General features: G+C 42.8%; 1 protein-coding gene across 2 annotated transcripts in view; it reads left to right on the top strand.

Moving 5' to 3' along the window:
- COL4A6 (collagen type IV alpha 6 chain) overlaps positions 1 to 12,270 on the top strand; it is a 907,271-nt gene that overhangs the window by 782,694 nt on the left and 112,307 nt on the right. For both annotated transcript variants that reach the window (XM_078688783.1, XM_078688784.1), the window contains 4 exons: positions 3,278 to 3,349; positions 8,184 to 8,309; positions 9,023 to 9,139; positions 11,922 to 12,083. In XM_078688783.1, the coding sequence (XP_078544909.1) occupies positions 3,278 to 3,349; positions 8,184 to 8,309; positions 9,023 to 9,139; positions 11,922 to 12,083 (477 nt within the window). The remainder of the gene's footprint in view (positions 1 to 3,277; positions 3,350 to 8,183; positions 8,310 to 9,022; positions 9,140 to 11,921; positions 12,084 to 12,270) is intronic.

Raw genomic sequence — 12,270 nt, 5'->3', positions numbered from 1 at the left:
TTGGAGGACTGTCCAGAACTTTGCAAAGCAGCATCTCCCTTGAGGTGGAGGAGCCATCCCCATGCATCTGCAGGCACCGACTCCAATGGCCCCTTTCACCATTTTGCCGACCATCGTGTCCAGTGAGGGAGAACTCGCCAGCAGGAGATCCCCGAGGGTCCAGGAGATCAGCCTTTTCACTTCACCAAGTCTCTAGAAGCTGAGCCTTCCCATAGCTTCCCTGCATTAATAGCCGGGGTACCGGAGGCCTTGCAAGCACCAAGACATGTTGTGTGTCCAACCTGGACACCAACACTGACCTGCCAACAAGGGATGTCAGTATCTCCAAGGTCATCACCAAGAGTGGCACTCCAGTCTTGTTTTCTTCCCCTCTGCAGGTCACTGAAACCAAGGGAGAGCCTCTGACTCGAGCGATCCCATCGGACAGAACACCATTGCACCCGTCTTTCCAGCACGGGGTCCCGCGTAAACCGACTGTGTCTTCGTACTCCAGATACTTTCAAGAGCTGAATCCCCCTTTAGGTTCTTCCAGACTGGTTCCCCACTCCCCACTTGCTGCCTTTGCATGTACTTCTCCATTGACTTTACTGTGTAGCTCTTGAAGCTTCCAACTCCACCAGCACTTCTGCACCCGGACTCTCCAGGGCAGATAAACCCGAACTGCTGGTGGGTTCTTGGACTTTGGCCCCTTACATCCAGGAGAAGAACCATGTAAACCATTTGCAAGTATATGCAGGGATTGTTTCTCCCATAAGATAACATTACCATGTTCGAGGCTCAGACCTTAAAACCATTATTTGTCTGTATGTTTCTAATACTGCAAAAATCTATAGCTCTGAAAATAGCTACCTGATTCCGATGATCTTGGTGTCTAAAATTATAGAAAAATCTGTTATTTTTCTGGACTGATCTCGAGTTTCTTCTTGAGTGTGTGTCTCATTTATTGACTCTGCGTGTACAACAAATGCTTAACATTACCCTCTGATAAGCCTAAAATGCTCTACCACGCCACCACGAATAGAGCAATTGGGATTATCAATTTAAGCCCTGTAAACCAGCGAGGGTCGTCCGGGCTATTTGCATGGTGTACAATACATTGGTACAATACATAAATAGCCAGCTTCCTTCACTGTGCCGTTTTAAAACTATAAAATTCAACCTGGAAAAGTAAACCCATTCCCAAGCCCGAATCTTTCTTTCTAATACTTATAGGCCACCCAAAAAGGCAAGCCCTAAATGGCAATAGAACAAGGTGCATGGTATTAAAAAAATAGGGCTTGTGTACTTACTATTTACATATCCTAACAGCGAAAAGTCGTTTTCACTGTGGCAAGGTTGGCTCTCCCATAGAAAAGCACTGGGTTACAGTGTAACACTTTATATTGCATAACTTCAGTTTGAGAATAGCTAGAACAATGAATCAAGGACACAAATTAACAGTAAATTAAAATTCATATTACTGGTCAAGTCATATTTTAAATTACTATTCTGAAAACTATACTTTTAGAAAGTTGGTATTTTCCTGTCTAAATCCTCTAGTAGCCTTGTCAGAGTTAATCCCCCACTGCCTACTGGCTCCTTGCAAGGAGGTGTGAATGAGTCCCTGGAAAGGGAACAAAAGAGGCCTTGGCTGGGATGGCGCAGTGGGGGAGGCTGTGTCCACCAGCTACATGAACTTCAAAGAGGCATCCCCTGTCAAAGGCAGATGTAACAAACACCCTGCCATTGTCCAAGTAGCCAGAGTGGCACAAGTCCCAGTGGGGTTGGGGGGGTGGGGGGGGGGGGGGGGGTTCAGAACTGGTTTGCAGGGGGGGTCAGATTTCTCTAGCTAGACACTTATGGGTGTACGAGAGCTCTTCACAAGGGAAGAAAGGTTCTGCCCTATTGGTTTAAGGTAGAAAGTGGCATCGTGGAATAGTTTAAAGTAAAACACACCTGGAATGCTGCAAAAGTGGATAGGGGCAGGGTCCTGACAACATTTATCCCACTTCTTAGGAAGTGGGCAGGAGTTTCCCCTATTCCCTATCCACAGGCTAGCACTGGACATAAAAGAAGCACCCTCAGTACCCTCTTGACCTGTGGAAGACAGAAGGACTGCACATGCTGTTGAACCTGTGGAGAGAAATTCCAAGGGCTGAAACTGCTTCCCACGTGCACCCAGGACAAAAGATTGAACTCCAAGGGCTAGTTGTCTTTCCTCCTATTCTGCTCCAGGTACATAAATGCTGCAAGAATTCCAAACCTCTACTGAGCCCAGCTGACTAATTTCAACTGGATTTGCTCTGAACGCCGCTAATGGCTTCTGGGAAATTGAGTCCTAAACCCCAAGCGGTGCCCAAAAGGTCCTGGATCCTTGGCCGGTGTTAGAGTATCCACCTTGCCCCTTACAAATTGAGATTGGACACTTAGAAAGTTTTTCTGAACTTTCATCAAAAAGAACCAGAGGCTACCGAGCCAGAGCCACCGACATCCAACTGCCGGTCAGAGACAACTTGATGGTTTATCCCGCAGAAACAATCCTGACTTCCAGAAAAGTTTCTAAGTCTGAACATAGAGAATTACATCAGGGCGAACAGCATGCAGCAGCACCCCGCACCCGACGACACCTTCCTGGACCTAGAATTCAGACTACACCTGCTCGAAGTTTTCTCGATGTCGAGAGCCTTGAACTTCCTGGCGAGGCTCCTACTGAGATCTCGCCCTTCAGCCAGCTGCCGTTGAAGAACCCCTCTTCGGATTCAGCTCGCACCCCAATCCCCTGAACATCCTTGTCGATGAGGACTTTCCTCCAAAAAAATGAAGAAGTCAGAACTTTCCATGAGTACGAACATGGTCCCAGTATGCTACATGAACTCCATTGCGGTTGGCCTTAACTTTTGAGTTTCAGCCGATCTAGCTTGATCATATACCTTCAGGTGGCGCTTTGTGCTTTTTGGTGCTAGAAACAGCAAAAACTTTGAAAAATCATGTCTGGTTTCCACTTCAGATTTTTGCCATTTTGGTGTCTATTCACACCTTAACATTTTCTCTATTTTCTTTTTAAATTGCAGTGAGATTTTTTTGTGTTGTGTGTTTTACTTTTAAACTGTTTTGGTACTGATAAATTCTTTGCACATTTCTCCCACGCTAATCCTGTCTTCTTTGTGGTACAGCTACCAAGGATTGAGTCATTATTATTTGAAGAGGACTACCACCCACCTCAGCTAATAATTTACTGTCTCACAACAGTTGATAAGTGTTTCTGTTTTTTAATATGCTCTATCACATTTTATTTTAGGTTATCCAGGATTTTCTGGTCTAACTGGTCTAAATGGCTTGCCAGGAACCAAGGGGTTATCGGGAACACCAGGTAAATAGAAGTAATATAAATGTCTATTTTGCCTTGTTTAAGTAGAAAAATGCCCCACAATTGACAGGTTTATGGTACTTTGGGCACTAATACCGTTTGTGGAAGGTAATCTAAACATTCTGCTGCAGTTACGTTTTTTGGGGACTACTCAGCGTTTTTGTCTAAAGTTACTTTTGTGCCTTCTAATGCAAGAATACAAATATTTACTGGTTGGTCTATATATAGTTTTTGCCTACTGCTAGTGAGCACACCTAGCACTGTGCTCAGGTTCTCCATTTGTTCGATCCATTTGTTTCTGCTACAAATATTTGTGAAATAAATTTCTACAACTGCCTTATTGGCACTAATGAGTTCCTTGTGAGGAGGCATCATTGTCACTTGCATCCATATAAGCTATAGTGTGATTTATGCATTTTAATGCCATAAAATGTTTTTAGCATTTTTAGCTTTAGATCAAGTTGTACACTCCTGCCATCCAATAACATGGATGTTGCAATTTATTTGTTATTCTTTGCGGTCTCTGGTCAAGCAGAGATTCCAAAACCTGTGATGGTCACAGGAACGTACTGTTGTACTTGAGACAAAACTAAAGGTGTGTGTTCTCCATAACCCCTTCCCTCTACTTCCCACTAAGTCATTCTTATACAACCTGGAGCAGTGAAAAAGGACCTCTGATCTGGATTAAATCCCAATCGTTGAAGATGGAAGCAGTTTTTTGTAGTTGTTGGAGATGATTCTAGAGTCAAACAACTGTTCTTTGTACCTCAACAGTCAGAGTTCCAAAGTACTAGCACAACTGATGACAGAAAAAATAAACAGTCTGAGGTGTACTCATTGTCCTGGTGCATTGTTAGTTTTGTGGATAACCTCGAAGCGTATACTGCAAATTCAAGCTGTTCAGCCTGCCAGCCCTTTGAAAATAAGAAGACAGTAGGAGGGATCGTTGATGAACACATTATTGAATGCAGCACCAAGACTCTACAAAGCCATCAACCACTCTTGGTTCCGAAAAAATTGAAGGAACTTACTCCTAGAGGAAGGTGCCCCCAGTACCTTGGAGGCCTAATAGAGCAGAGCTGGAAACTCTGTCCTCAGAGGACTTTGATCCAGTGAAACATACACCCAGGACACAGACTGCGCTAAAGACTGCAGTTACCATCTGAGGATCATTCTTCCAGGGTTCTATCTCAACAAGAGTCTCAAAGTCAGGGCAACCACCGGTCTCTCTCTATCTCTCTCTCTCTCTCTGTTTCTCTCTCGCTCTCTCGCTCTTTCTCTCTCTCTCTGTCTCCCCAGAGATAGAGCGATTGACCGACCTACCTACCTACCTGACTCTAGAGAGAGACAGGCTTTGAACCTCAAGGATGTGCCAACGAGGCCCCGACAACAGGTTCAACCGATGTTCCTAAGCCCGCCTTCCACCAACACCTTTTCTCGCTTCAGACAAACCTAGAACCATGGGCTCTGAGGTTCAAAGCCAGACCACACCATCTCAGCACGAGGTACGAGGTACTGAACCACCAACTCCAAAAGTCGACTCTGATGCCTGAACCTATGGTGATCAGCCTGATGTCAGGTAAAGGAAAATTTGCATCCACCTTCAGTCAGGGATCATGTGGATCCAAGCCCTCTAACGTAGAGGAGACTAACATTCGAGGAGGCGATCTCTGAGTAGGAACACAAGAACACCAGCCAGGCTCCTCAGCCTTCACCCAGCCACTACAACCTTCACCACAGAACTCAACACACACTGATTCACAGCAGGACATTGAGTTTGACCCCCTGGACCAATACTATGAGCCTCTCACTATTGATGAAAGAAAGGATCCATGGCAGGTATATGATGTGGATTCTCAGAACGATACTTTAAGCCCTACCCAGTGGGGCTTCCCCACCAGATGACACAACAGCGTACTATGCAGTCATTCAGAGAGCAGCAGATCTTCATAAGGTGGAACTGCATGTGATTGAGGAAGAGGATGACTTCCGTGGAGACCTTACCTAAAATTGAGTTCTCTGCCCTCGCTGAACTGTGCGGATAAATGTGCAGCATAGAACGTAATCGAGGGTGGTAACGAAGAAATGTAAACAAGCGCTGATTACCCACTCTACATTACCTGGCTCTCTGTTTGTACACACAACTAGGAGGTGAGATACTTTTCCTATGGAACTGTAGATGCTGTGCCTCCAAAATAAGGAGAGCCGCAAGATTAAGGGACCTAGCTTGACGTGTGACCTCCCATCTTTTAGGATGCAAGCCTATGCCACAGATGCTCTGTGGAGTCTTTGTCCTGGTGCATTGTTGGTCCCAAGGAAGGATCACAAGTCTCCTCAAAACAGAAATTTGTACTTCGAACAACTGGCAACATCCATGCCTAACACTAGATGGCAGGAGTGAGCACACCTGGTGAATCTACAACACTTCAAGCTACAAACAGATAGTTATCATGTAAGTAAAATTTTTCCATATACATTATAATAGCATTTGTGAGGAAGTGAGGCCATATATGTTTTTGCAAAAGGTCTGCCATGCCCGCACTGTGATTGCATGAATAGGTCAACATAAAAGTGTCATCTCTGGTAATCCGTCATTTGACGAATCCCTAAAAAGAAGAAAGTCAGCCTGACAAAAACAGGCTAATGAATATTCATTTTAGGGAAAGTTTACAATGACTAAATATCTTTTCCACAAAAATATAATTTTTTATGAGAAATAATTTTGTAGAGAAAAAAGAGGACAGTGTACCAAAGAGGTAAGAAGGGGCCAGGGATAGGTAAACATGACAGGGGGTAGCGAGGGGGTGGGAGGGCGAGGGGTTATAAAAAAAATAATGCAGCAAGGTGAGTATTTTATTTTAAAAAAAGAGTAGAGCGGGAGAGAGGTAACGTGCTTATAAAAAAAAATAAGGAGTAAATCAGGAGTGGTAGTAAAGGATTTGTTCAAAAGAGAGTAAAGGCGATAGGGATTTGTTAAAAAAAGGGAGTGAGAGAGTGAGTATGGGGTTTGAGAAATGTGAGTAAAGCAGGAGGTTGACTAAAGAGTTCGAAAAAACAGTCGGAATAAAGGAGAAGAGGGGCAAAGTGGGAGGAGAGGGTTTGAAAAATAAATGGAGTAAAGAAGGAGTGGGAGTAAACAATGTGTTAAAAAAACAAGCATTTACAATGCAATAGGTCACGCAATTGCAAAACAACAAATTTCCTTTTCCAAAATCTTTGGGGGGTGGAGAATCCTTAAGAGATCGCTAATTTATATAGACACCAGCCTATGGGTGTGAGGAAAAATCTTTAGGTTACCAAATTTACAGAACTGCTTTTGTCAAATAACAATTGTTGGACAAGGGCACACTTTCACACATGAGCTTCGATATGTATTATTTATTAATAATCTTGTTAAAATATCAGTACAGTACTGAAGTCACGTTTTACAATTTAAAACAAATGATCACAATATTTAAAAACGTAATTGATGAGAACTTTCAAATTCACAATTAAAAAAAAAAATTCTTTGCAACACTACATTTATTAGCAAACAAACAAATTGTCGACGTGGAATTTAGGTGATCTACACAATCTGCACCTTCTTCAGGACAATGTTGTTCATTACAAACACATCTATTGGGTCTGCACGGAACTTCCAATAGGCTGTGCGAATAAAAACTTTCTGCTAAATCAAGCTAGGGAATATTTCCTTCCTGGCAAGTTTGTTCTGATATCCAGGCGTATCATTTTCCTCTATTATTTTACTTAAGACATGGTCTTGAACCTTCTTCTGAATTATTTATGGAGAGGCGGTATATTTTCTGCTATTAATCTTTTAGAGAGTGTGGGGAGGACGTATTTCCTCTAAAGATCATAGATTCCCTCTTTTAAATCTTAGGTATTTCCCAAAAGTTTTTCCTATGAGGTCTTCTCTGTCATTACTTACTTCTATTAGAGCAATGCCACTGGTTTGGAATTTTTAAATTGTTCCAAATTGTAGATAGATGAGTCCAGATTGACGTCCTCCCTTCTCCCTTCTCTTTCTGCAAAAAGAGAAGGGAGAAGGGAGAAGGGAGGACGTTGACCCAGTACTTATGACCTGATTTAACATTTGCAGAAGGTAACTCAGTTACAAATGTGACGCATATCCCATCTGCCTTATTACAAGTGCATTATAATCATGGCCAATGGAATTATTTGATTCTGCAGCGATTTTAGTATAATTATATATGTGCCGCATTTGCAACGTTTTCCACCATGTGCTGCATAATCTGCAGATTTTTTTTTGCTTTGTAATTTTTTATTAGCATTTTTGTAAAAATACCTCACAGGAACAATAATGATAATAGCATTCAACATGTAACAATTCGTAGCAGAGAAATGAATACTTTACAAGCAGAAATATAATCTGCAGATTTTAGCTCAAACAGATTAAAAGGTACAAAAAATATGGCGACTCAGGTTCTTGCGTCCCGGAATGCTTTTTGCAAAGTTGGACTGGTCATCTTTAAGTCAGTTATTGTTGTATTTGGGTGTTAAAGTGTTTCTAATAAGGTGAACTCTATTCCCAGATACTATTACTAAGTGTAAAAATGACAAAATAATACAGTAATACTATCACAAAATGTGCCGCATAATATGCCTTTTCTTGCCACATAATTTGTTCAACTCTGCCGCATAATTCCTGTGGCCCTGATTATATCCTGTGGAACTTGGAATAAGGCTGTTGTGATGTCAATCACGTTTTTGACAGTAACCCATCTGCCAAAGTCTACCTCACCTCCTCAGACCTCTTGCGTAAAAACAGATCAATATTCTACTCTGTACTGAAATACATTGTAATGTCTTTTGAAAGGTTTGAATGAAGCAGGCCGCCCAGGGTCTCGAGGGTTCCCTGGCCCCAAAGGTGAAGCAGGAACTCCAGGTTTTGCATCTGGACAACCAGGATATCCCGGCCAGAAGGGATCGAAAGGAGAGTCTGGTGAGTGCTAGTGAAGGATTTATATATTTCTGGAATAATCATGGCCCCGGATGTTGTTCACTCATGCAGCCAGCAGCCTTTCGGGGAACTGCCCGAGTGGTAGAAAGGCCAATCGGACCCAGTTTCCCTCCAGAATACGATGTCACCTCTGACTCCTTGCTAATCCTGCTGGAAAAGAAGCAAGTCTAAAGATATGGGCCCAGTGATGTCATGAGCTCAACCACGTTTGGGTATCCGCTGAGTAACCTGCTCCTCCTTTCTGCTGCCATACATGCCAATATACCCAATTTGTTAAGCTAACCATGGCTTTATTTTAGGTGTTCCCCACCTAAAATGTTTTTTTTCTTCAATATAACCCAATGGGGGAAATGCATACCCCTGATTTTCTTTTCAAAATCTCGCACTTCAAAAATGTTGCACTGCAGCTCTGTTTTACAACCCATCTGCCTGCCTAGTTCAATAGCTTTTCCAGCAAAAGGGAATCGTTTTCTGCATTTGTAAACAGTGGGCTGCGGGGGGGCTCCTCAGGGTTTGGTGGGGGGGGGGGTGAGAGGATACCCTCTCCTGAAAGGAGGTGTGGCCAGCTGACCATGGGAGGCGGAGCTGCGGTTTGAAACTTCCACCTAAGAGATAAGGGTAAAGTTAAACCCAGGGACACCTACCAATGCGAATACTTCTAGGCTTTATAATGGAATGCACTTTTCATTTTGTAGGATTGCTGGGTGCAACGGGTCCTCCTGGTATCTCTGGGCCTCCAGGATTCTCCACTACTTCAACCATACCCGGAAGACCGGGTGACCCCGGATACGCCGGACCCGATGGTAACCCCGGTATGTAACAGCCAGAAATTGTGAGATATTTTGCAGTGTATTTTCTCTTCTAGAGGCAGATGTCCGATTTAATAAGAGCAAGTGAAGCAAGAGAACCGATGCACTGGGACCTTACTTGGTAACAGGGTCTGATGATGAGAAAAAAGACAGACCTGTGTGTAATGAGAATCTCATGCACTGGAGGGATTTTAAACCCTTTGCCCTCAGGTTTTGCTAGTTAGTAACCGTCAAAATAAACTATGGCATGGAGTGGGACACTTCAGAAATATTTTTTGTCCCACATCCACCTTTATCTCCTCATCTCTTGGCTCAGTGGCTGCATCTCAGGGTGGGTTAATTTTCTCTATACAAGAGGTCAGAAGTGGGCTGGAATCATGTGACTCTGTAAAGGCACCAGGGCCCGACGGCATTCCAATCGATCTCTTCCAGGAGAACTATGATATGTGGGCCCCTTTACTAACTAATGTCTTTAATTCCATCCAGATAGAGGGCCCACCACCATCCTGGAAGCAGAGCGTAATAGTGCCAATATACAAGAAGGGTGACAGGGGATCCCCAATGAAATACCGCCCAATATCTCTCCTTGATACTACTGCCAAGCTTATGGGATGGCTCCTATTAGTTAGACTGGAGGTTTGGGCTGAAAATCATAGCATCTTTATGAAGGCCCATATTGTTTCCGAAAGGGCATGGGGACAGTGGATCAATGCCTAAACCTTTCTCTATCCATAGGAAAATACACCAAGGCAAAAGGCGGGAAAATCAATATGGCCTTTATGGATTTGACCGCAACCTTTGATTGTATTTAGCACTAGAGGCTGTGATCTATGATGGAGGGGATGGGCATTGACCCACTGATAATAAGTTTTATTCGTCAGCTGTATGCAATGCCACCGCTTGTATACGGTATTGCAGGAATGGGGAGTGTACACGTTCCTTTAAGATAGAAAATTGAGTGAAGCAAGGGTGTGTACCCCAGAGTATGGAAGGAATCTCCAATATATAAATGGTTAAAATAATATGAATCTCTTACTAACAAGTGAAGCCCGTGTTATAGAAATAGACCACTTCTATCTTCATTTGTACTTATTAGACTGCGACCCCCAGTCTTCCTCCTTCTAATGCATGCCCATCAAAAAGAAGCTATGGTAAACCATACAAACGGGTTCCGGAGGGTCTTTAAAAAATACATGGCCACCCTGCATTGTTTGAATTTGTGGTACCTCAAAATTGGAAGAATGAATTTTTTCCTTTCTGCAGTGTAGTTCTTGCAGAATATTATTAGGTTAAGGTCGGACTGAAGGGAATAATTATTGCATGGGCAAGGTGGCAAATCTGAAAATGTGTATCTTTTTTCCGGGTACCCTAACATTAGCGGGATCAAATTCATTCGGAAATATAGAAGGATGAATCTATGCTGGATGTTATTAATAGACATTAGACAATAAAAACCTTCCTCCTTCAGGCGCCCTTTGCTCTCTGCGAAAATAGCTCCGTTAACCTTTTCATTCATAATCTTTCTACAGGTTTCGGGGCCCTGGAATAATTCGCCTAGCCCTAATGCAATCAATTGTGTCTCCACATAGTTCAGCCAACCAATCTTCTTGTAATATTCCAAATTACAGCAGTCCTTGATAATACGCTGTGTCAGATCTACATTAGCCCACCGCCAGATCGAGAACCACAATAAGAGTGGTGCCAATCTAATGCAGTCACTCAAGTATGGTAACCCCAGTTCTGAATGTAAAATATAATTGGAGGCAGATTGGGGTAGAGTTTCCCGGTTTTTAAAAAAGGTTTCTTCCAATTGCTGAAGCTGTTCAACATTGGCCATCCCCCAGACTCCCGCCCTGTACGTTTATTACATGTTTCGCAGTTTTACAATGAATGTGTACTTTTATGACTTGTGTAATCTAGCTCAAATAAAAATGTATTTGATTTGATTGAACTATGGCATCAAAATAAACTATGGCATCAATGTGTAGTTGGACTTGCATAATAATGACATTTAAGGTTATTTTGCTCACTGTGTTCCCCAGACCACCTATGTCAACCCAGTATGTCATTCCATAGGACAGTATGCAAGAAGTGACAGACTTGTGCTAACTTGGGAGTGGCATATAGTTTGCTATGTTGAGGAAGAAGAGATTACGATACAAATGAAAAGATACAATCATGTCTGAGGTTCTGAGAAGCTGTATTACCTTTTGTGAAGTGTGTCTACCGAGAGAGCTGGTAACTTGATTGATAAATGCATTGCAAAGTGATCAGTTTTCTTTCGCAGCTATTTAGTGGACTAGATAAAGGAAGAGCCGACATGAAAGTGTATCTTGGTTCATTGTGTGAGTGGAGAACATGGGCACACAACCTAGAAGATGGCCCCACATTGCTCTTGGTTTGTTTGCATTGTAATTCAGTACAGTCAAAGAGTGAGGTGCTGTTGGATTGCAGAGTTAGCATCTCACGTGCATTAAAATAGGCAGAGGCACCATAACAAGCAGGAAATGTGAAGGATGTGTATTGGGGCCTTGACCATTCGTTTACATTTGCATGGACTATAAAGAACAGTGGTACATCACACATGCTAAGTAGATCTTCAGCTAAGTTCATATTTACAGTTAAAACAGCACACCATAAAAAAACAAGTTTTGGAGAGGGGTAAAAGAAAATGTCAAGCATAGGCATCACATTTTCAAAAGTTGCAAACTTATTTCAATTTACAAAAACAACTTGAAATGTAGACATTGTATGATTTTCTCACTGGCTTTTCATTTACTTCTAGGTCCACCAGGACCACCTGGTCTTCCAGGCCCCCCAGGACCAGCCAGCAACCAAGGTGATACCGGTAACCCAGGGATTTCTGGTGTTCCTGGCTTCCCCGGTCCAAAAGGTAACAGTGGCAGCCCAGGATTTTCTGGAAGACCTGGAGCTCCAGGGTTGAAAGGTATGTACTCTTCCACATCATGTGCATAAAAACAATCACAAGGCATCTAAAGTAAGTGTAAGAAAGTGAGTGTCCTAGGCATATGAGCTGCAGATTACACACTGTGCATAGATCGCCACCTAGTGTTGGGCCCGAATGTTTGCAGTTGTTTTTGTCCTGAAAAGTCTTTGGAAGTCACAGGATAGGT

Source organism: Lissotriton helveticus, chromosome 4_1, assembly GCF_964261635.1.
Source record: "Lissotriton helveticus chromosome 4_1, aLisHel1.1, whole genome shotgun sequence".
NCBI lineage: Eukaryota > Metazoa > Chordata > Amphibia > Caudata > Salamandridae > Lissotriton > Lissotriton helveticus.
This window is presented reverse-complemented; position numbering and strand designations above follow the sequence as displayed.